Below are 26,687 nucleotides of genomic sequence, written 5' to 3'. Positions count from 1 at the left end.
ACTGTGTGATTCTACCTGGACTCCAGACTGATGAAGCTTTAGGTACATAAACTCGGAAAGCTCTCTTAGGTCTAGATAGGAACCTGACATTTATAATTCATCGTCTTCCAATGTCTGCATTCATTCAGTAACAAGTTGTCTATGCACAGGATGAGCTGTCATCACCTCCATTAATCTCAGGTAGACTATTAACTGTTCTGTGTGGGGCACTTAGGAGAACAGGAGAAGGGTGCAGGAACTGTGAGAGAATTCCCGGCACAAGCTCAGACACAAACAATTTAATCTTTCAATGGCGGTGTTATTCTGCTGCTAGGAGACACACAACCAGTTTATATGAGGTTGTGCATTTACAGGGTAATGAAAATGCCTTGTTCCTTACTGCAACTCTCTGAGATGTTCTTCCCCAAACCAACAATTTACGATTCTCATGAGCAATAAAATAAACCCCCCCTGCAGATCCTGCTGTGGTAGGTCAAGCATGCACACTGCACACCTCTGCACTCACACTGACCTCCACCATTTATTAAAATAGCGCTATCAATAACTGAACTGCATCCACGCTCAACTTGCTCCAAATCATTTAAAGAAGCTTCTAATAATATGGATTAAGTAATCACACAACTGCTCCATTTACCGTTGACCTTAAGGGTATGAACTGCATAAATAACTGTGATTTCTGTACGCTTTCTGCAGACTAATATATACCAGAGTGATGTCACCCTTACAGGAGAAGTGATGAGAGAAAACTATTTAAAAATAGCATTAAAGAGCATATGATCACCTAAGCAGATCCCTCACAGTGTGCAACTCATGAGGACATCTAGAAAGAGCAAATGTACAGTAAAAATATCTTCTCATCCTTCTATTTATCCTATAGTTTTGGACATTTTTTACAGAATACTACTAGAATTACCTGTCTCTATTACCCTACCTCTATTTTATCTTTTTCCATCTCACCTTTAAAAACACAATCTATAACATTACGTAAATGCTGCCCGTTTCCCTGAGTCCACAACTTGCATAGAAATTCAATGTACACATATCTTTTTACAATACTGTAACATAAGGGGCAGTTTGGTAGACATGTATTGGAAAAGGTGAAGTCCAGCACACAGTGTCACAGTGCATCATTTAATAAAGTCTATAAAAAAAAGACATATACTCATAGTATATGTAATTTTTGATTTTTCATGGACTTTATTAAAGGATGATGTTTTTACAGAGACACGGTGTGTTGGACTTCACCTTTTTCATACATACTTCCTGGCTCCAGGGGTCCATGCACCTGCAGTGTCCTGTGGCTGAGAGGGGTGTTTTTTGTATGCTTTTTACAGGTTGGTAGAGCAAAATAAAATGGGCTATTATGTAGGGTCTATCAGTGAGTGTTAGTCCTTCCTCAGGTCAATGCTATAAACTTAAAACACTGACAGAAGGTGTACAGTATATTGGTGTCATTATTTGAGCACAAAGCTGTGGCAAATGGCTTCTGAAGGGTTAAACTTTGATTTAAAGCTTCAGAATGACCCTTCGGTGTCAGAGCAGGTCTCCCTGTACTGATATATGGTGATCATTTATGTCAGAAAAGCTTCTGGTCACAACAGCCATAAATAAGACGGACAGGGTTGCGTGACCTGAGATGAGCGTATCTCCACTGACATAATCTTTGGAGGGCCGTGAATTGTATACAGGCCTCAGGAGTGCTGAACACCAATAAGGAGATTGTGATCTCCTCTCCTAAACTACTTGCCCTTTTGATGATTTGCCATAATGAAAAAAAAAATATATACATTTGGAAAAGGCTGGGTTGTGGGAGTTGTTGGCTTTAATTCTTTCCTGTCATACTGCCACAGGGCATCAACTCATAACAGGACTAATACAAACCCCTGAGATCTCCTGCTATCTCACTGCTAAATTACTTTGAAACCAAAGGTAAGACAAGAATGATTCTCATGACATACTACCCTACAATATCGTTCAAGTGCGTAATCTACGAAGCTTGAGCTAAATAGCAAAAATAATACAAGTTTAAACAGTATTTCTGTGTTTCAGGCACATCACTTCATATTTTAGAGAGGTGAATCGCGTATCTACGGTATGTATCTTCTATCTATCTATCAAATATACTCACAATGTTATTCCCTTTGGCAAAAGCCAACTGGAGCATGGGAACGCTGCGAGAACATGCAGAACTGGACAGAAAGTTATTGACAATCTATATGTCAATTTACAGCCTTAGGCCTCATGCACACGACTGTATGTGTTTTACGGTCCGCAAAAATAAACGGATGACGTCCGTAGGGCATCCTTTTTTTTGGCCTAAAACGGACAAGAAAAGGACATGTTCTATTTTTTTTGCAGGGCTACGGAACTGACATACTGATGCGGACAGCACACAGTGTACGGTCCACATCTTTTGCAGACCCATTGAAATGAATGGGTCTGCATCCTATCCGCAAAAACAACGGAATGGACACGGAGCCTAAGGGTGCATTCACATGACCGCGCTGTGTTTTGTGGTCTGCAAAACACGGATACCGGCCATGTGCGTTCCTCATTTTGTGGAACGCACAAGGCCAGCACTATATAGAAAATGTATTTTCTTGTCCACGATTGCGGAGAAGAATAGGACACGCTCTATATTTTTTTTGCTTGGCCATGAAAAGGAACTACTGATGCAGATAGCACCCGTTCCGCAAAACTGATTGTGTGAATGATCCCTTATACTGTGATACATAATATAGACTATGGTAAAATGCCCCGTAACATACTGGCAAGCTAGGAGGGAAAGCGGCAAGCATAACTTATGGCCTAGGACTTGTTCATCAAATTGTAGTGAAGGGAAAATTACAATTCTCCCATCAGTAATGATTTATTTTTTTAATTATAACTGTCCTAAACTTCATATTTATAAAAATAAAAAATGAACATGGTACTCCAGCAGAGGCTTTGAACAGGATATATAGCTTGTTGTGATTATTGGAACACAAAATAAATGCACATATAAAGTATGAGAAATTAGTACAAAAAAAAAAAGTGTTAACCTTTTGTTAATGCTAAGACACTCTTCAACAATATCATTTTAATGGATGTGGGTCTTTATGCATTTTTCGACACTTGAAAGTTCATGTAAGGCCTCATGCACATGACCATATTTTTTTTCCACATCCAATCTCCATTTTTTGCAGATTGGATGTGGACTCTTTCATTTCAATGAGGCTGCAAAACCGTGTGATGTCTCCATCCGCAAGTCCTTCCTGCAAAAAATAGAACATGTCCTATTCTTGTCCATTTTGCAGACAAGAATAGACACTTTGACAATGGGGCCCACAGAAAATGCATAAAGAATGGATTTCTGTAGTTTGCGGACCTCAAAATACATACACTCGTGTAAACATCATAACTTGCATGGCTGAGACATTTTCAATGAACTGGATGGACAGATGTCTTTTTTCTGCCTTATAAACTATGTTACTAGGTTATATTTTTCTGAGAAGTTTCTTGATAAAGAGATATTCCTGCTTGACTGGAAGAAAATAAAGACTTTAAAATGCTTGTTGGAGCCCAAGGAAATAAAATCATGTCAGCACAAGGGATGCATGTAACAGGGCGGCTACACTGCTAAATCTACACCACTGGTATAGTAGGGCCCAGTAGTAGTGAGCATGACTATTGTTTTTAAACTCATGACTCCTGGTCCTTTGCTATTCTGGCCTCTAGGATGGTCCTTCTTAAAGCCTGCATTCCCCATGTGGGGGGCTAATATGTTAGCCCCAGTCACAGGGGAAAAAAAGCAATAAAAAAATGTAATATTAAATGCTCCCAAAGGTTTTGTATGAACTTACGAGAGACACAAAGTGTAAAATATTTTAAAAAATAAAATAAAGACAAAATAAAAAATAATAACAAAAAAGCCACCTAACACAACTCACTGTAGCTTTTAGTTCTGCCCCCGGCAACCATAACCTTACATGTCCTATATCAAAATGACCATTTGTGCTTTTTTCCACATTTTTCCAGGTATAAAAAAAATAGAAAATAAAAATAAAGCCCCAAGTGTCACTGAAATAGGCACTGAAATGTATTATGTATTGAACATACAATATGCTTTTCAGATCTTATATATAGTACACAACTGGTTTCTGAAAACCTTCATTTTCCCTTTTAGCCGTCTTCATCTACTGAAGATAGAACATTGTGAAGTAATAAGAATGGTCACAAAGTGTTAAGGGTGTCAATTATGAGGAAAGCAGTGATCTGTCCACTAATGTGATTATGTTACTGAAAACTATCCATTGTATGGGATAATCATATGTTCGCCATGGGGTAGTAGAATGAATGCCATATGTGTAGTCCCTTGGAAGGACTGTACTGTACTGTACATGAACAACTTTCTCATACGGCTGCTAGATGAACTATGCATACAGAACAAGAGGGACTTTTACTGATCTTTTATTTGCAGTTTCCAATGTACAATACTGCCCATAATTATTCATACCCCTGTCAAATTTTGACTTAAAGTTACTTTTATTCAACCAGCAAATAATTTTTTGACGGGAAATTACATATACTGCCTGTCCCAAAAAAAAGTCGCCACCTGGATTTAACTAAGCAAATAGTTATGAGCCTCCAATTGGATAATTACTGCATGGGCGATTATCTTTCAGCTGGCAGCAAGTTATTTAACCCCAACTGGTGCAATGAGTTTCTTCTCATTTCTTAAACAACCATGTCGAAAGACACATCTCGTGGTCGTGGAAAAGATGTTAGTCTGTTTAAGAATTGGCATGCATCAAGCAGAGAAAACATCTAAGGAGATTGCAGAAACTACTAAAATTGGGTTAAGAACTGTCCAATGCATTATTCAAAACTGGAAGGATAGTGGGAACCCATCGTATTTGAGGAAGAAATGTGTCGGGAAAAACATCCTGAATGATCGTGATCAGCGATCACTCAAACGTTTGGTGAAATCAAATCGAAGAAAAACAACAGTAGAACTCAGGGTTATGTTTAATATGAAAGTAAGAACATTTCCACACGCACAATGCGAAGGAAACTCAAGGGATTGGGACTGAACTGCTGTGTAGCCGTAAAAAGAAAACTAATCAGTGAGGAAAACCAGAAAAAAGGGCTTCAATTGCTAGGGAGCATAAAGATTCGACTCTGGAGCAATGGAAGAAGGTCATGTGGTCTGATGAGTCCATATTTACCCTGTTCCAGAGTGATGGGCGCATCAGGGTAAGAAGAGAGGCAGATGAAGTGAGGCATGCCTAGTGCCTACTGTACAAGCCTGTGGGGGCAGTGCTATGATCTGGTGTTGCTGCAGTTGGTCAGGTCTAGGTTCAGCAACAGTATGTGCTCCAAAATGAGGTCTGCTGACTACTTGAACATACTGAATGACCAGGTTATTCCATCAAAGGAATTTTTCCATCCCTGATGGCAGGGGCATATTCCAAGATGACAATGCCAGGATTCGTCGGGCTCAAATTGTGAAAGAGTGTTTCAGGGAGCATGAGACATCATTTTTACACATGGATTGGCCACCAAAAAGTCCAGACCTTAACCCCTTTGAGAATATTTGGGATGCGCTGGAGAAGGCTTTGCGCAGCAGTCGGACTCTACCATCATCAATCCAAGATCTTGGTGAAAAATGAATGCAACACTGGATGGAAATAGATCTTGTGACATTGCAGAAGCTTATCGAAACAATGCCACAGCGAATGCGTGCCATAATCAAAGCTAAAGGCGGTCCAACAAAATATTAGAGTTTGTGACCTTTTTATTTTTTTGGGTGGCGACTTTTTTTTTGGACAGGCAGTGTAGGTGGCTCACAAAAGATAAGACAATGTAACAAGGTATTAATGTGGAAAAAACATTTCTCAGCTTTTATTTACATTTGAGCAAAAAATGTCCAGTCCAAAAGTATTCATACCCTTCTCAATAATCAATAGAAAAGCCTTTATTGGCTATTACAGCAATCAAACGCTTCCTATAATTGCAGACCAGCTTTTTGCATGTCTCCACAGGTATTTTTGGCCATTCATCGTTAGCAATGAGCTCCAAATATTTCAGGTTGGAGGGTCTTCTTGCCATCACCCTGATCTTTAGCTCCCTCCACAGATTCTCAATTGGATTCAAGTTGGACTCCAAAACGTTAATGTTATTGTCTGCGAACCATTTCTTCACCACTTTTGCTGTGTGTTTTGGGTCATTGTCATGCTGAAATGTCCACTGGTGCCCAAGGCCAAGTTTCTCTGCAGACTGCCTGATGTTCTCATTGAGAATCCTCATATATTGCTCTTTTTTCATGGTGCCGTTTACTGTGATTAGGTTCCCTGGTCCATTGGCTGAAAAACACCCCCAAAGCATTAGGTTTCCACCACCATGTTTCACAGTGGGGATGGTGTTCTTTGGGTTGAAGGCTTCTCCTTTTTTATGCCAACTGGACACTTTTCTTCTCAAAATGTAAATAAAAGCTGATTTTTTTTTTCTCCCCACAATAATGCCTCTTGTACATCATCTTAATATCTTTTGGGAGACACCTATGTCATTTCCCATCAAAAAATTACTTGCTGGTTAAATAAAAGTAACTTTAAGTCAAAATTTGCCAGGGGTATGAATAATTATGGGCAGCACTGTATATATCATGACAATGATGTTTTTTAACAATATCTGCTGCAATATAGTGCAAATGTATTACAATATCATGCGCTTGATACCTATGTTGTACCTATGTGAAAATAAATCTTTATGTGTAATTTATTATAGTAGAAATACTTATATTGTAATTTACTATAATATACTGTGAAGGAAGATATTCATCATTGCTAAAAATCAAGAAATATCCAGGTTACGCGACTCCTACTGACGTCTAAACCCCCCCCCCCCTGCCCTTGATTGACAGCACTAGACCAAGTCAAAGTTTTAATATTTCTCTTATACAGTTGAAACTCTAATATCAGCTACAGGAGCAATATTTTTTATAAAAGAAACCAACTTAATATTAAGTATGATTTATATCTGTTCCAAAAATTGGATGGTTCTAAGCAATATGGATTTTCATTGGAATTATGCAGTACAGTCATCAGCTTATAACAGACAAATTACTGTAGCTATAATTTCTGTAACATAATGCAAGCGCAGTACAGTACCTTACAACCACTGCAATCAATTTTATTGCTTAATTATATCCAAGGCCATTTTCTCATACCCTTTTTCTGTGCTATTGATTACTAATATAGCATACAACTACAATTTTATGGTTCCCAGCTGTTCCTCCAATCAATTTCTCTCCTGGTGATGTCAACACCAATAATGTCCTAGCAGCTGATTCATGTAAAGGGTAAAGGGCTGATGACTGTATTATAGGACCATTTCTGTCCTGTGTAACATAATCCTTAAATTAATACAGTATGTGGATAATAATGTCACTGTATATTCATTGTCACATGTTAGCCCAATATCCCTGCCGATGCACTCAATGGCTGATATCTCTGTAAAATCAGTGTCTTTTTATCCTACATCAGGCTGGTATACACAGTAGACTATTCTTTCCTATGCAGCGTGCAACTATAAAAGTGAACTAAACATTATTATTAACATTGGGGCCTACAAGCTCATGCATGGCTATACAGTAGCATATAATTGTTAGAGAATACTTCAGATTTATATGTCTGACGAAAGGCTCAGACAAGATAGAACAGAAAACCCAATGATCACGTGCTGCAAAGCAGCAGCTCTAACCACTAAGCACCATTACAAGCCTATTAGATGACATTGCTGTTTTGCATGTACTTACGTAGAAAAGGTGTGAAACACATATAAGCCAAGTGAAGAGCATATGTGAAAAACATTTAAACCATGAGTTGTTATCACCACTATGATTGTAGGGCCTAATGAAAACAACAGCTGTAAAGTGTATAGTTTTCTATTCTTTGTGTACACCTGTGCACCAAGCCTCTTTTTGCCTTATGTCATGTCATATTTGGCAAAGAAATTACAAAAGTTCATTGCACCGTACCTGAATTTGATCGCTTTTTTGATGATTTAAGACTTCGACACCTCCCGCTGACGGAGCTACTGTTTTCACTCATAGAGTCTTGGGCAGAAGAACCACTTCCTGTGGCTTCACTGTCTCTTATCATGCTTTCATAACCACTACTGCCACCACTGTGATAAAAAAGTGCAGTTTTGCCCATTGCAGGTGGTAACTCACCACTGAGTACACTGCTGTTGTCACTACCATGGCCACTACTACAGCGATGTGGCTTTCGTGGAGGAGTGATTTTGCTATATGGGGAAGGTAAAGTGTGTACAGTGGGCTTCTCCTCAGCATGGAGAGCTGCACGTTCATCTGTATCTGAATTTCCATGTGAATGCACCCCCCGACTTCCTGTGCTTCCTTGAAGTAGTTCTGAAATCCTTCCATTAACTGCTCTTAAGGGCAACTTAGAAGCAAGCCCAGAACCTCTATTTCTGCTAAGAGATTGTGTTGACCAAGACATATTTTTTCCATTTGGAGGAAGACTTGAGCTTCGTCCTACAGACTGTGGAAGTGACTTTGTAGAAAAGCTCAGAGTTTTGGTTGCAGAGGCAGACAGGCTGCGGGCCTTAGGACTGGCAAGAAGTAGCTTGCTTACTGCTGATATCTTTGAAGGGCTCGCTTTTGGAGAAGCTCCTGCTGACTGAGAAGTGTTAGTTGGAGATGACATGACATTTCGATTAAGGCTTCTCCCAGACCTTGGCAAAGTGCAGTCCTTACTGAGGATCATTCTTGAACTCACTGATGAAAGGCTTCCTGCTCGTTCTAAAGACAAACATTCATAATGGCTTCCATTGGTTCTTCCCAAAGAATTTGTTCTGCTAGCTAACTGTTCTAGTTTGGCACTGAATAACTTGCTACTACTGTTGCTTCTGGTGTCCATACTAAATCCTGTCAATTTGCTGTTAAGTTCATCTGGAAGACTGGGCAAGGAAGATAAAGAGTATTTTGAAGGACTGCTTACAGTGTGCTGAGGGCTTGCTCTATTTTTATGATCTAGACTTGATTTCCTTACTGGTGGAAGAGGAGGGGTGCCTTTGGGTCGAGTAAGAATGCAATGTTTAGGAGATGAAACTCTTCTCTCTAAAGTAGATCTAGATATTTGGAGTGGGTTGACAGACACAGCAGTGTTATTCTCATAGTCATAACTCATGATATCCTGCTCGTCCTGCTTACATAATCTTTCTAAAACTCTAGGAAGGCTGCCTCTTTGTGAGTAATCACTTATATGAGCTAGACCCTGTGTGGTCAGTGCCATTTCACACCCATCTACAACTCTCTTAAGGTTCTCAGAGAGTGGCGAGATGCTGCCCTCTCCACTGCTATTGCTTAATCTGTCTGTCATACTTTGCTTTCTATACAAGTCACGGTCAGTCACGGTCAGTCCATCAATTGAATCATTCTTCTCCCTTTTGGTATCATCTTCACGTTTTAACCAAGGATCATCAAATATAGGTTCCATTTTACAGTCTCCAGAATTGTTTTCTACAGACTGCGACACTTTTCCAGGCAGATTTAATCCTGGCAGGCATTCATTACTCTCCTGAGCTATAAAAGGACTCACTGCAATGCAGGGATAAACTGTAATGTTTGTTTTCATTGGAATGTAGTTTTCACAGCCATTCAAACCTGAGGTATTTGATATTGTGACTGTGGTTTTCCCTACTGCTGAAATATTGCAGTTATTTATAGGGGGTACATTCTTCTGAACTGCCTCAACCATTTCTGACTGAATGAGCACTGTGTCCATTTCTGGCTTCTGTCTGTTGTTTGTACACATTACACTAATATTCTGCAATGCAGTTGTAAATTCAGAAATAGGAGGCTCAGCCAGTGCTTCCCCATGGCCATAGCACGTCTGAGCAATAAAGCTGTGGCATGACTGTTCACCATCACTACCTGTGCTCATTTCACTCAGCCAAGAGCTGATGGAAGACCTCCTGCTTCCACCTTCTTGACATTTGTCTTCCAGTTCAGGCTTTGGTAGGGGTAAGAATTGTGTGATATTGACTTCAGATACTGGTGCTGAGTTGGAAAAGCATTCAAGATCCTCACTTATACTGCTAATAATGCTTACAGGTCTGGAACCAGAAGCCAAAGCCTGCACAGAACAGTCACTATTAAAACTGATGATACTAGTTGGCCGACCATTGTCAAGGACTCCACTTATTGTTAACTCCTCAACTAAAGTGAAAACCAACTCGTCCTCGCCATTTAATTCCAAAGGTTGTTGAACAGTTACCATTGTTCTACTAAGAAATTCCTTTTTGGACTCCTCACAACTTTGCTGCTCTGGAAGTACCAATTCAGAAGACACGCTGCTTGAATTGGATACTGATCTTTTCATAATTTGTGGGCTCATACCAACAGGAGGAGTCCGCATCTCTGGTTGTGAAAGGGATTCCATTAGTGATCCGGGATCCTTATTTGCAGATTGTGGAGGAGCAGAACTAGGAAGGACTCCTTTTTGTGTATATACTTTACACCTCTGTGAAGGAGAGTTTGGTGGTTTGTAGTCTGAGGTTTTAGACAAACTAGCAATGCCTAATCTTGGTGATCCCATTGCTCTTGGTTTTCCTTCTACAAACCCACAACTGTTCAGGCTTTCTCGACTTCCCTGTAAGCTGGTATTTTGTACTAACTGGGAGGCTCCACTGTGCACTCCAGAGCTACCTGTAACACTCCTGGGAGAAGATGGAGTAGATGTGTTAGCTACATTCCCAGATGGAACTGGAGAGTGATTTCTTGGTATCTTATAAGCTGGCCCAACATTATTTTCTCTGGCATCTTTGTCAGATTGTACATTTTCTGAAATAATTTCTTCTTTACTTAATTCTGTTACACTTTTTGGTTCTGTGGTTGGGCATAAAGCTTTGTTTGATTGGTCTCCGCTATACTGAGCAGGCAGCTCTTCAAATAGGAATCTATTCGTTTCCTCACTACCATCAATACAATCCAACCTTTCCTGCAGTTCTGCAAAAGTATTACATTTTAGACAATCCTTTTCTGGTTTGTTGTGAGCCACTTCATTAACATCATCCAGTTTCACTTCATTTTTTGACTTTTGCAAAACTGGAACAATTGGGACAAAGTCAGGTGGCCCTTCATTATCTGTAAGTTCCTTGTCAGACAGGGCTGTTCCATTGGGGCCAACATAAATAACTGTATCACATGACTGTTCACTGCTTGAAGAATAATCTGGGTCGCTGGATAAACTGAGAAGAGGGAAGTCAGGGTCAACTACATTTCGGGAATGGAATGGTCTCAGCTGAGTTGGCCTGCGCATTCGTCCTTCTTCACAGGAACTCTCTCCTCCAGATGAACTTGATGTATACTGTTAATATGAATAAGTAGAAAATCATCTGAGAACATGTAAAATGTAAAAAAAAAGCATGCAAAAGTAACATTGTGCCTTATGTCAATGGTTGCTTTACTAAAGAGAATTGCCTTTACAGATAATATGACTATCAATAGATAAATGACAATGTAAACTAATTTAAACAAACATATCTTTTAAGTTTTTTATATCTTTATATTAAGCCTATTATGCAGAACTGAATCACTACTCACACCGTAGGGACTGTAAAAATAATGAAAAAATTTGGGTAATAAAAAAAGCTTATACAGTAAATATAGGACCTACATTAGAAAGGGTACAATAATATTTCATTTAGGAATATCATCTTTCACTGAATAAATTAGTATTTTTGGAATAATTCCTATACAGATTTTGGGATCCACACATTTTGATGGATATACAGATAATATAAACATAAAGGACATCATGCTAGTATGTATGTATGTGAGTACAATGCTACCTAGGTCTCTAGATCTGCATCTATCCATATCTCATACTGTTCTGATGTTCATCTCACTCATCTAAAACAAACACATATCCCACAATCTGTTGCTTTATTGAACTGAACTCTGCCTATGATAACATGACAACGGAAATCTGAATCAAGCATCTCTTACCTTGGTTTTCTTTTTCTTCATCCTCAGCACCCGGGAAGCAATCTGGACAGTGGACAGTGTCTCAGCATAGTTTCCTGCAGCAGCCGAAATATGAGCTATCATTGTAGTGCGGCAGTTCATGTTCCCCAGAGACTCTCGAAGTAGCATTGTGAGCTTGCTCTCTCTGCAGAAACAAAATGAATTAAGGCTGCATTAGTGAAACATGTTTCACTTGTACTGTCATGATGTGACTTCAGAGCCCTGAAGTTTTTTTTTTTCTCTCCTCTCCTTAATGGCATACTAATCAGGATCATGCTGCACAGTCACATCGCATCTCATGTTAAGATGAGAAATACAGGGGATGGGTCACTAGGATTTGCTTTATGGAATTATATCAATCCACTGACCATCTGATTTTCATGCTGAAATTGTGTCTAGGAAGAAAATTTTAATACCCTGGCTTTTAAGCTGCCTAATTAGTTTTGACAGAAGTATAGTAATAATGTTTCCTATAAGTGGATCTATTAATACTATTCATAATATAGAACAGAAAAATAACACTCAAACTTGCAGCAATGCTAGAAATATATATGTAAGTAACTACAAATTCCTATGTAAGTAACCTGAACCAAGAGAGTTTTCTGTAACACCATCTATTTCACATGACATAGACCATACATTGTGTTCTGTAGGGTGGGTGGGACTGAAACCATCTCTCAGTGGTAGCCCTGGTGGAGGGACCCTCACTGATCAATGCTTTATGATATGTACTATCAATATGTTATAAAATACTTTCATGGGAATAAACTGTTAATTATTAACTGAATTACAATGGCTGATTAGAACAGTTTGTGTCCATATGTCTTATGGCATATGGCCATCATGGGGGGAATGTTCCTGTTACTATCTTAGCATTGACATGGATGGCCATTGGTTATGTAATGCTACATTTACACTATACTGCTTTGTCTGAACCTAAAACTAGAAAAGTGGTTTTGTTTTCTTGGTTCCTCTAAAAACCAATAACAGGGACAGCCTGGCAACCAGCCAACAGATTCAACCGCCCAGATGCAACTGCTCAAGGAGTCAAACGAGATACTCATCAGCTGAATGAATGGCTTGAATGGAGGCTGGACTAGCTGTGCATTTAAACCCGTAGGGAGCAGTGGCATACCCTCAATACAACAAATATCAAACTATAACTAAACAACTCTAACCAATGACTCCGGTAAAATATCTTAGAATGTTAGACCTCTGAATTTCTTTCCTTAATACGGGATAAAATGGGCCACATGATTCGAAGGATAGATTGAAAACTCTGTCCTCATTAATTTCCAGGCTTCTTTTTTTCCTAACACCACACCGGCATGATAGGTAGAGAAGGAGGTGATTGTAAAAGAATAGCTCATTAAATGGGTAGTACAGGATTAGAAAGACATGACTGCTTTCTCCCTGCAACAGCACCATATCTGTCCAAAGTTGTGCCTGGTATTGTAGCTCAATTCCAGGCAGGTGAATAGAGCTATTATGTAAGACCAGGTACAACATACGGGACTGGAGAGTTGTTCCTATTCCTTTAAGTTTAATTCATTTTTTTTTCTAAATTAGCCAGTGAAATACTTTCCTTACCGTTGGCTTCACACTTGTGGATGGTGGAGGCAAGAATTTTGAGGGTGAACAGGTATGTAGCCAACCACTACCGTACTGCAGAAGGCATTTCTCACATGCAGGGTACTACGGGGAAGATTAATCAAGACCAGCACTTTATGCGCCAGTCTTGATATCCCCTGCGCTGCCAGAGGATCCACCTAATATATGACGAGGCGCAGACCTCCTTATTAATTAGTCTCATCCATTCGGAAGTCCATGTGCCTAAACAGAAATCTATGGCTGAACTGCCATAGATTTCTTGCTTCATTCGTGCGTGCCATAAAACTGGCATAAATGAAGATAAATTTGCTGATGATTATGGTCACGCCTTCTTCTTGCCCTTGAGATGCACTTTGTGATTTTTATTTTTTAAGTTGCATTTCAAAAGTTGCAAACACATACGGGCAATTTTCTGGCGCAGGGAGATGATAAATCTCCCCCTATGTCCTTTAGCAATACACCATGGACTACCTTATAGGTCATTAGATAAAATGGCTGCCTGCTAAGTGTGTAGGATTCTGAATAAATAACTGCCATCTGATTTATGTTACGTTTCTGTCTTGGGTTGTTGGTGATGCATAATGAATATACATTTTCCTTTAAATCCGTCGGGGGGGGGGGGGGTTATTATACAGTCATTAATTACGTTTATCGACATCTCTACAGCTATTTAGATACGAAATGCAGCACTTATTACTTCTGTGTTATCTCTCGTTGTTTCTCACAAAAACGAATTTATTTTTATATGACAATGTTAATTAGACAAGTACAGTAATGGAATCAGCTCTTCAGAAATAATTAGGCATCCCTTTCACACCATAATGTCTGATTTTATTACTGCTAACGTTGATAATTTCTTATTGGCTGCATATATAGTGAGCTGAACATGAGAAATATAACAATGAGGTCAACATTCTGGCCACAGGGTACAGTATGGGTTTCATGGAAATATGTCAAGGCAACCCCCCCACCCGGCACACACATTGCTCACAGGCAGGGGTGGACTGGGAACTTAATCTGGCCCTGGATAAAAAAAAAAGAAAAATATCCCCATTTTGTAAACGAGTCCAAATAGACAGAAAGCAGGGCCAACACAAGTAGGCAGGGCCAGCAATACCATACTGAGGCACATAATACCACCTCAGCAGAGCCAAATACCATAGTGTATCACAAAACACTGCCTCAGCAGCACAAAATACCCCCCCAAAAACTGTCTCTCAGCGCCAGCTGCCATTTTCTGTCCTTCTACTCCAGTTGCCTCAGGATTGCAATACAGCTGAATTTAGGAGTCAGGAGGGGAGAGTGAGATCATGACTTACCATGGCTGGCAGCCGTGAGGAGGGCTGAGGGGTCCCCCTGGGTATCGGCCTACCAGGAAGTTTCCCTGTAGTGTCTATGGCCAGTCATCTCCTGCTTACAGGTGGAGGTTAGGAACCATATAGAAGCAGCATGTACTGCTTACCGTTACTTAGTCACTTGGTTGCTCTGTATGTGCTATCACCTAATCACTAACTTGCATATGACGCAGTACTGCCGGTGTGGTACATTTTTATTCCATATGGCTAGGCCTTTGCTTCTAGGTTGCCCAAAATCTGGCCCTGTCCATGTTACCAAAAAATGTACATATAAATACATTGAACAGGATTATATATATATATATATATATATATATATATATATATATGAAAAAAAAATACATTAATGGGTGGAGTGTAAGGTGCCGGACAATCTGAATTTACAGGCTTGTAAGATGTAACTCCACTACCAAGTATAGCTAAAATCACACACTATTGTATCGACATCAACACCACTATTATTTCCTCTGCAACTGATCCAAAGTAGAGCAAATCTGAGGATTTCCCTAATCCAAAAAGCGGTTGTCCATCCTTTGGGAATTTTTTTATCAGTCCCAGCAGCGTGTACTCATATGCTCTACACCAGGGGTGCACAATCTTTTTTGGTTGGGGGCCACATGTTCAGCCTGAACCAATTCCAAGGGCCAAAAATAAAACTTAAAATGATATTACCAACTGAAATACTGTATTTATGGCATATTAAACATACCATTAATGTCTATTTACACTTCTAGTACTCCCATATAATGGGAGAATACATGAAAGATACATATGAGCATTCACAAGACATAGAGATACAGTTGTGTTCAAAATTATTCAACCCCCAATGCTGTAAAGGGTTTTAGGGAATTTAGTGTACATTTGTAATTGTGTTCAGAATGAAATCTTACAAGGACTTTTTAAAGAACCAAATACAACTAAAATGACATCAATTGTTTTTGTAATACAGTATTAAATGTTTTTTGGGGGATTTCTTCATTGACACAATTATTCAACCCCTTAAAGACTACCACTCTTAAGAACAGAGGTTCATTCAAGTGTTTTCGATCAGGTATTGAAAACACCTGTGGATGTCAAGGAGCAGCAATCAAGCATAATAAGCACCAATTAGGCAGATTTAAAAGGACTGTGATACTCCTCTCCTTCTAGACATTTACTAGTGTGTTTACAAACATGGTGAAGACAAGAGAATGGTCCAGGAATACAAGAGAAGAGGTGATTTCTCTTCACAGGAAGGGCAATGGCTATAAGAAGATTGCAAAGATGTTAAACATACCAATAGACACCATAGGAAGCATCATTCGCAAATTCAAGGCAAAGGGCACTGTTGAAACGCTACCTGGTCGTGGCAGAAAGAAGATGCTGACTTCGACTGCTGTGTGCTACCTGAAGCGCAAAGTGGAGAAAAGTCCCTGTGTGACTGCTGAGGAACTGAAAAAAGATTTGTCAGATGTGGGTACTGAAGTTTCAGCTCAGACAATAAGGCGCACACTGCGTAATGAAGGCCTCCATGCCAGAACTCCCAGGTGCACCCCCTTGCTGTCTCCAAAGAATAAGAAGAGTTGACTGCAGTATGCCAAAAGTCATGTGGATAAACCACAAAAGTTTTGGGATAGTGTTCTGTGGACTAATGAAACAAAATTAGAACTGTTTGGGCCCATGGATCAACGCTATGTTTGGAGGAGGAAGAACAAGGCCTATGAAGAAAATAACACCTTGCCTACTGTGAAGCATGGCGGGGGGTCAATCATGCTTTGGGGCTGTTTTGCTTCTACAGGTACAGGGAAGCTTCAGCGTGTGCAAGTTACCATGAATTCTCTTCAGTACCAGGAGATATTGGATGAAAATGTGATGCAGTCCGTCACAAACCTGAGGCTTGGGAGACGTTGGACCTTTCAACAGGACAATGATCCCAAGCATACCTCCAAGTCCACTAGAGCATGGTTGCAGATTAAAGGCTGAAATATTTTGAAGTGGCCATCGCAGTCACCAGACTTAAATCCGATTGAGAACCACTGGTGGGACTTAAAGAAAGCAGTTGCAGCGCGCAAGCCTAAGAATGTGACTGAACTGGAGCCTTTTGCCCATGAAGAATGGGCGAAGATACCCGTAGATCGCTGCAAGACACTTGTGTCAAGCTATGCTTCACGTTTAAAAGCTGTTATAACTGGAAAAGGATGTTGTACTAAGTACTAAGATTGAATGTCACTTGGGGGTTGAATAAAACTGATAATGATGTGAGCACAGAAAATACATTTGTGGTTATTTCATTATAAATGTTATGTGATATTTGTCTGACTTACAAGTGCCTCTTTGATTTAATTGTAAACAAGATGACTGAAATGATCAAAATCAATGTCAAACTGGCCAAAACACTCAATTTCAGTGGGGGTTGAATAATTTTGAACACAACTGTACATGTCTTTTACCAGATGGTTGAGGGCCGCACAGAATGGTATCGAGGGCCGCAGGTTGTGCACCCCTGCTCTACACGGCCCTGTTTCAGCTCCTTAGCTCTGCTTAGTTATTTCCTGGTTCCTTGCACACATTTCTGGGTGGAGAGCGTCAAGCGCACTACTGCAGACAATGACTGACATTAGCAGTGATGTGTCCCCACATTGCACATGACCCAGCAGTTATCTGCCGCTTGGGAACACATAATAGCTGAGGACAGTCGTTGGATGCAGTTGTTCATGTCACTCCATCCATGATGAAACTATTCTGTGTTAAACCCCCTCAAAAAACAAGGGGCCGCTGCCTACGCCTGGAAAAAGATTCAGTCATAAGAGGCGACAAGCATTCTTTACAGTAAGGGCTGTGAATCTCTAGGATAGCTGCAGGAGCTGGTCACAGCAAATACAGTAGATTACTTCAAAAAAGGTTTAGATGACTTTTTAATTCAAAATAACATTGGGGCTTATGACAATGTATAGAAATCATGCTCTACACACCCTTTCCCTTTGCTCAAACCTTTTTAAAAGGAAGGTAGACATTGATCCAGGGATTTGTTCCGTGGATCAATATAGGAGGACTACAGGTTGGACTTAATAGACTTGATGGACTTTTGTCTATTTCCAACCTTAACAATTATGTAACTATGTAAATAAAAAGTTGCATATGGGGACCAGAAGACCAGTTACTACAGCCAGGGAGTCGTAACAGAGTGGTGATAGGCAGGCAGGCGAGTAATGGATTTTTCAACAAGGACAACATGATGCAGGGGTTCGTTAAAAACTGTTCCAAAACCTGGACAACCCCTTTAAGTAATCAGTGAGCATCACTTGATAATTCATGCCAATAATGAGATAGATCTACTGGAATCCTACCAACTACATGTGAAGCAAATGCAAAAGCAAAGTCTATATTAATGATTAATAAGATGGATGACATTCTGTTGAAGTAATTCAAAAGCTGTTCACAATGATAAAACTGCTGGCTTCCCTCTGCTTTCCTAATACAGATTCCCAAGTGACTCATGATAATACTAGTGGTCTCAGCAACATGGAACTCGAGGAGTAAAAGGTGGTCGGTATGTCATCAGCACACTATTTACAACTAAAAATGAAATTTTGATATTTTTTCCCTCCTTTTATTTTTCTTTTATTTTTTTTTTACTCAAAAGAATTGTACAATTTACAGCTTCTCATAATGTCTCTGATCTTAAAATACTCTGTAAAACATGATACATATTTAAAGGATAGCTGTCACCGCCAGATCTCTGAGAAGCTCTGACAGACGTTCTTCAGTACCTCTTGCTTGAGGTTCTCTTGTTTTGGTTTTGTTTTGTCATCTCGTTTCCCTCTCTCAGCTGTCATCTAGTTGCACTGATTGCATCCCTTTATATCCCCTCCAATACTGCATCACTTTGCAGTTTATACAACTTCCTGGATTGTGCTCACTGCTAGATGCTGCAACTGCTGGTTCCTCAGATAAGTCTGTTCCTTTATTTGTGTTTTCCTGTTGGCTTGATCTTAGGTGACCCTGACTCCCTCCGTATTAAAGGGAACCTGTCATGTGGATATTTGATTATAATCTAACTAATTATATACAATCATTAACTACTAAAAAGTACCTTAGATGTATTCACTTACTGAACTGACTTATCTGGTGTGACAGATGGTTACCTCATAATATACACACAAAGATGCCATATGCCGCATGCTAATGAGCTGATTCGAGTCCGGCGTGATGTCATTGAGTCCAGAGTATATTTAATTCAGAGATATAGCCACTCCCCCGCCCACCTGCTGCTGATTCCTATGGAAACAAACTGTCATTCAGCAGCAGGGGGGCAGGGAGAGTCAGGAGCTCATGAATATTCATGACTCATCATTATCAGCTGGAGCTTTTCAATACAAGATGTTGGCAGATTGACTGGGTCAATTAAAGAAAGTGACCCAGCATTTTGCTAAGCGAATCAGTCACTTATTTATGTTGTCCTTGGTTAGGACACCATAAAACTGGTGACAGGTTCCCTTTAAGTGTAGGGAGCCGGTGGTCGTGTCCCCTCACTATTATAGGGTTTTCAGGTGTCACACAGTCTAGGTACGAGGGCATGCAATTATCTAACATAAAGATCTTTGCATGGGCTGAGCTCTAGGGCTTTTATAGGGCTCACCCTTATGTTCTTTAGTTTGGGATCAAGTCAGTCGGATCTTTATTTGTATCTTCTAGTTTTCTGCAACACCATCCGTGACAATAGCTTAAAACAGCCATGACATATATAAAAAAATGTCTGACCGGCTAGATAGGCTTGCTCCTAAGGGTACTTTCACACTTGCTTTAGAGGAATCTGTGTGCAAACAGATACCATTTGTTTCCGGTTCCGCATACGGATCCGTCTAACAAATGCATTGCAATTCCGGATCCGTCTCTCCAATGTCATCCGGAAAAACAGATCAGGTATTTATTTTTTTCACATTTTTAAAGGTCTGCACATGCGCAGACCGGGAAACCGGATCCGTTTTTCCTGAACACTTGGTACCAGATCCGGCATTAATACATTTCAATGGAAATTAATGCTGGCATTCCGGCAAGTATTCCAGAATTTTGGCCGGAGAAAATACAGCTCTCCGGCCAAATACCGTAAGAGTGACTGAACTAAAGACATCCTGATGCATACTGAATGGAATGCTTTCCATTCAGAAAGTTCAGGCCCCCCAGAGCGTTTCACTTGGGGGACACATGGGGGCAATGACACCATTAATATGTATATTTTAGTATGGTTTTGCTTGTTTTTTCTCCCCCCCCCCCCTTTTCTTGCTTTCCCACTCTTTTATTTCAGGTTTTTATGAAAGGGTTAAGGCTGGGTTCAGACCTGAGCGTTTTACAGCGCGTTCCTACGCGCTGTAAAACGCTCAACAGGCAAAAACCAATGATTCCTTGTGGAAATGGTTCTCACTTGAGCGTTTTACAGTGCGTACGATCGTGCTGTAAAACGCCCGACGCCCCAAGAAGTACAGGAGCTTCTTTGCGGGCGTCTTGTCGCACCTTCCAGTACATAGACTTCAGCGGGAACGCGTGACAATGGGCGTTCGCTTCTCTCTGTATGTGCGATTGCAAACGCCCGTACAATCGCGCATACAGAGCGTACATTCAGTACGCTCAGGTCTGAACCCAGCCTTAGTCCTGTCAGAATCAGCTGGTTTTATCCGGTCTCACCTGAGCCTTGGATGTCAAGCAGGGATCCTCTCTGATTGGTGCAACTGGTTGCTGGGGGAGATTTCTGGACAGCTGATTGGTGTGGATGCCAGCGGCAGGAAAGTTTAGTCCGTAAAAAGAGGGTTTCGGCAGTGCTTCTGGGCCAGTTTTATCAAGATCGGCTCGTCGCCCCGCCCTCCCTCCCTATTCTTATGCTTATGTCGCTTTGCTTTATTAGAGGGGCTGTACAGTATTGTATCACTCAGCTATTACTGAGTGGATTTCGGTAATTATTGGAATTTTTAATGGTTATTTATTTATGAATTTGAAGTTTTAATTATTTATTAATAAAGCATTGCGGCCATTTTTATGTCAACACAAGGTGTCATGTCATTATTTTAGTAATTATTATGGATTAGTTAGTAAGTCTGAAATGGGTCATTTGCCTCCATGCATTAGGACAAAACTGAAGCATTTTTCTTTCCGGTATTGAGCCCCTAGGATGGAACTCAATACAGGAAAACTTTAACGCTAGTGTGAAAGTACCCCGAGCTGGACAGACAATCACTGAAGTATTAGAAATACTAAAATGTTCTTGATCGCTCATCAACAGCATCATAAACCCCTTTTCAAGAGTAAAGCAGCTTGCTGGTAATATTTTTATACTCTTTAGAACACTAAAAAAACACAGTTTACTATCAAAATTGAGCAATCTGTTATCAGTTTATTTGACGTTTATAGGACTAAATAATATGTGTATTCACTTTATGTTCTAAAAATTACAGACAGGATTGAAAGAGGCACGATTATCGGTAGCACATCTTCCTGTGTAATCAGGGATGTGCTGCCGATAACAAAATGAAATGAGGGACTGCAGTAAGAATAGTTTCTTCCGCATTCAGCCTATGTAATATGCCAATGAGAACGAGCGTTGATAGATGTGTTCATACATATTGGGTAGACTAATAGGGCCCTAAATGCTCCTGCTCCAAGGTGAGGAGCGGTAACCGTTTAAATTTATTGTAGATATATGAATATCTTTATTCAAACAGTACATCAAGATTAAGATGATGTACTTGAACAGAAAGAATTAGGTTGCGGGTTTCAAAACAGAAATACTGCATGCGTTTCCACAACAAAATCTGCACGTCTTACTTGCTCATTTTTATGCTGTTTTGCCCTGATCTCACCCTCTGCATTGCAAAGGGTGAAATATGCACATAAAAACAATTGACATGATGAAGAATTCATCCAGAATGCAGGTCAATTTCCACTTGGAAAAAATTAATAAAGCTTTGTTGGCCGGTGCCAATATTGCGATTACGCAATATATGGGCACCGGCCGTTTGTGCACCGTATCATGTATGCAGACCCGTTTAATTAAATGGGTCCACAATCCTTAAGATGCGGAGCAGGACGGAGGCAAAGAAGCACTAAGGAGTGCGTCCATGAGTTTTCTGTCCGTGCCTCCGCACTGCAAAAATTTCGTGTATGCACTACTTTTTTGCAGTGGGGACAGTCGGATGCGCATGATGGACCCCATTCAAGTGAATGGGTCCGTGTCCACATACAGCAGGCACATGGTCGGTGCCGATGCATCCAACTACGGCCGCGTACAGGAGGCCTTACACTGTTGTTTACCCGCATGTAAAATAATCTGCAATGTGTGGCGCTAACCTAAGCGGATTTCTCCTGCTTTGGCAGACTCAGTCTGTAGCAGGTGGTTTTGGTGCCGGGCAATACTTAAAGGCACATTGAAGTCCCATTGAAGTATCTTGTAGATATTTTCCTTTCCAATAATGAATATAGAATATCTCTCACACTCAGGACCACACAGAGCACTATATGGTGGCATTTTAATATATAACCACAGAGGTCTCTGCTTACCTCTGTACAATCTCCTACACACAGCAAGGCCATGCACAGCCAACCATGTTAGATCAGACCAAGTATCCATGTCTATTTAATAGGGGAGAAGCAGCTGCCAGACACCTCTGGTAGTGGATTATCTCCCAACAAAAGTTGAAATCCAAACTACTTGTATTTATTTAACATTATTTTCTTTATATAGCAATAGATATTATTGTAAATCGAAAAGAATAAGATATGAACAAACGGTTGATGTTCCATTAACTGCCATTTAAGTTTCTTGTGAGCTCTTGACCCTCATAGTACAACACTTTAATGCTTTATTAGCCCATCCGTTCCGTGCATTGGGGACCGGAATTTGCAGCCCCCAATGCACGGGCAACGTCCGTGCGGCGGCCAAGACGTATCGAGACCCATTTAACTTGAATGGGTCCGTGATCCGTCCGCACCGCAAAAAAAATTTGGGAGGTGCGTAGGCATGGACAGAAACCCCACGGAAGCCACCCTGTAGTGCTTCCAATCCGTGCTTCCATTCCGCATCTCTGCGATTGCAGACCCATTCAAGTGAATGGGTCCGCATCCATGATGCGGAGTGCACACGGGTCGATGCTTGTGTATTGCAGACCCGCCGTAAGGGTTTGTGTGCAAGAGGCCTTACGGTGGGATGTTTTATGGTTAGTTTGTGGAGTCCCTTTAATTTAAAGAAATTCAATGAATTATTAAAAACACATTAATTCTGACAACAGGATTTTGTACAGAGCTGCTGAATGTGGAAAACGTGTGAAATAATTAAAACCCACGCCACGGTTAAGCACATTAATGATGATTTCAGGCCACAATATGGAAAATGAAACTTCAGACAGTGTTATAAAGGTTTACTTTACTTCCATAGAAATATATTGATTTTTAAAATTCAATTATATTGGTAAAGTCGAATTACCGGTATTTGCTGAGAAAATGACCAGCCATGCGATGAATACTGATTAGGAGCCATCGTGCTAGTTTTACAATTAAATGCCCGCTAATCAGCAGTGGTTGGTTTGGATGAGAGTCTTCGTGTAATTGAGACCGAGCCATGTGGGAAACAGGTATTTATAGCTGGAGACTCTGACTGAAGGTCTGCTGAACTCAGCACAACCTCATTTGTATGCAAAATCTCTTCTAAAGCCTCATTTAATGCTAATCAAGTCATATTTGTGAAATATGAAGGAGATGGACTAAATAATTTGGAGATGATTCGTGTTTATATATTGACATTAGAAAACCATCCCCAGCTATTTAATTGTCAGATAAGGCCTTACAGGACATTGCATATTAAAATGGTCTACACTGATCCCTTTATCCTCTCTTCAAGAATATTATGTAGAACTGATGGAGCATCGGCATAGTGTGGCTTCATAAAATAAATACCTATCCATTAATGAGAATGACCAAAAGATCTTAACTGAAGTCCCTTCAAGGGGTTGCTCAGTTTTCTCAATCCCTTTTTGTTAGGAGGGCCCCTGAAATGGTGCAGTAAGGGATGTACATATTTGGTCCTCAAGTGAGAGACAATGTAGTCCAGCTTATCTCCAGCTAATCGATAAAGAGACCCAAATGCATGTTCTAAAAGACTATTTGAAAACAGGTTTTCTAAACCGGGCAACCCATTTAATAGCCTGCTGTGAGAAGAGCTTTCATGCCCCTAGATAACCTCCTGCCTATACTTCTAGACAGATCAGCAATATTTGGAGTAGGCTTCTCATTTCTCCACCATTTTTTGCCATGATATATACCCTCGTAGTAAAGAGCAGACCCCTTTTGTTCTTTTTCCTCCCTGAGAAAGGTTACTGGAGAAACGTGGTGCTACAAAATGCTCCACAGACAGAGTAAAGGCCAGATATCCAACTAACTAAGGTTGCACAGAACAGACTAATCAGAGGGCTGTGAGTACATGCTAATGAATTCCAACTTTCCTGCAGCCTCTCACAGCTTGACACTGATGAAGAAAAATGAGGACTTTTCATATTCTCCCCGTGTGAATTTTTTCTAATTTTTCAGATGCTGCTCCGACTGCATTCGCAGAGCTGTCATAGGCGACAAATGAAGCTGTTTGTTTTTATTTCTTTTCTAACAAGATAAAAGGCAATGCGTGTTTAGAAAAACAAAACCCCATACAAAATTGGATTTTGTTCAGATCATGATATTAGCTGAGACAACGTAAAAACCACACTGGTATAGATTATGCATGAGTGCGCTCAAAATATATCCAGGGAGCAGGAACAGAAATGTCAAAATGTACAGAGTGTTGATTACATAAATTGCTAAATCAGGCGATTTTATTGTGTATAGATTTATTAAGCAGCAAAAGTGTGCTGTCTGGAGAATGCACGGCACTTCCCACAGGGTCAAAAACGTGCTGCTCCACTGTTGCTTGAGAAGGAATTGCTTGTTTAACTACTTACAACTGGATAGATATGGAAGATGTGCAGCATATCACTGAGGTACATAGACCTTAGATCAAGTGCTGCATAGATAAGTATAGAACATTCTTACATTACATTACACTGGTGGCCGGTGGCCGCCACTCGCTATGTGTCTGTCTGTCTGGTTTGTACGTGTGAAAAGGAGCTTAGTTGAGTCTATCTCACCTGCGGGGGTTACAACCTTTCTCTCCTTGCCCTCTATGTTGCTGACCAGCTGCTAACTACCTTCCCTATAAATACCGTACCTGCTTGTATCTCTCATTGCTTGCCTGATCAACACAGGTCCCGCTAGGTTCTGCTAGTCTGCTTTACCTTGGTATCTAAGCTAAAATCCATCTATCTGTTGGTATTCTGACAGTTACCTCCCTAGACTTTGACTTCGGCCTGTTCCTGACTATGAGTTAGGCCGCTTTCACATGAGCATATTGAAATCCGTCAGTATTCCGGCTATGGATTATGCATGGCTTCCTGATGATATACCATCAGTATTGCTTAAGGATTTCATCAGGATTTAGTTGCGTATTCTTTCCTCCCTGCATTTTTGATGCACTACCATAGACTGTATTGTGCATATTTGGAAACAAATACACACAAAACTCGGACATGCTGTGGATTTCAAATACTGACATAAATTATATGTCCATGTGAATAGCCCCATTAATTAACATTAGCGGGGGATTCCGGTACATAAAGTCCGGCCCATATACAGATTGTAAAAACGCTCGTGTGAAAGCAGCCTTAGGCCTCATGCACATGGCCGTTGCCCGGCCGTATTGCGGCCCGCATACAGCGGGTCTGCAATACATGGGCACCGGCCGTGTGCACTCCACAGCATGGATGCGGACCCATTCACTTGAATGGGTCTGCAATCCGGGAGGTGCGGAACAGAAGCACGGATCAGAAGCCCACGGAAGCCAATCCGCAGATAGCCAGCCCTGTGATGTCACAGCACTATAAAAGCCTCATCCCGCGTGGTCTACGCTATTGTACTGTGAGCTGATGATCATCCTCATCATTTGCTGGCTTTACTTCTTCCAAATCCTCCTTCAAAGTCTCAATGTCCTGGAAAAGTCAGCAAGATGCATAGGGACGAGGAGCTGGATGCTCTTGATGACATATTTTCATTGATATTAGATGATGTGGAAAAGGAGGAAAAGCAAATGGAAGAAGAAGGGCTCCCACCTGTAGGACAGAAGAGTGCTGGGGTTGGAGAAGAAGTGGGTATGGCAGACCTGATTAATAATCTGTGTTTACTGTCAAATAACCTGCAGGAGATTGCAGGCAAGAACAGCGATAATATGCATATTGTGCCCCCACCTAACCAGCCAAACCCCATACCAGAAACAGCCCCTGTTTAAAGGTGCCACGCTGCCATTAACAATACTAGACTATACAGTGTGGTCTTCATTATTAAATGACAGGCAGCTGCAGGCTAATTGGCCGCATGGTTCTTTACCGCAACATGGAAGCAACCAATCCGCAGCATGGCCACTCCGTGTGGCTGTAACCTAAGGCCTCATGCACACGAACGTATGTATTTTGCGGTCCACAAAAAACGGATCTGCAAAAAATACGGGTAACGTCCATGTGCATTCCGTATTTTGTGGAACGGAACAGCTGGCCCCTAATAGAACAGTTTTATCCTTGTCCATAATGTGGAAATAGAACATGTTCTATTTTTTTGTGGAACAGAAATACAGACATACGGAAACGGAA

General features: G+C 40.6%; 1 protein-coding gene across 1 annotated transcript in view; it reads right to left on the bottom strand.

The window, feature by feature from the left end:
• Nucleotides 1-26,687, bottom strand: part of KIF26B (kinesin family member 26B) — a 338,734-nt gene that overhangs the window by 9,317 nt on the left and 302,730 nt on the right. Inside the window, exons 11-12 of the mRNA XM_044290742.1 lie at nt 12,014-12,176; nt 8,018-11,372 (exon numbers count right to left, since the gene is read on the bottom strand). Of these exons, the coding sequence (XP_044146677.1) occupies nt 8,018-11,372; nt 12,014-12,176 (3,518 nt within the window). The remainder of the gene's footprint in view (nt 1-8,017; nt 11,373-12,013; nt 12,177-26,687) is intronic.

This window comes from Bufo gargarizans, chromosome 4 (assembly GCF_014858855.1).
Source record: "Bufo gargarizans isolate SCDJY-AF-19 chromosome 4, ASM1485885v1, whole genome shotgun sequence".
Lineage (NCBI taxonomy): Eukaryota > Metazoa > Chordata > Amphibia > Anura > Bufonidae > Bufo > Bufo gargarizans.
This window is presented reverse-complemented; position numbering and strand designations above follow the sequence as displayed.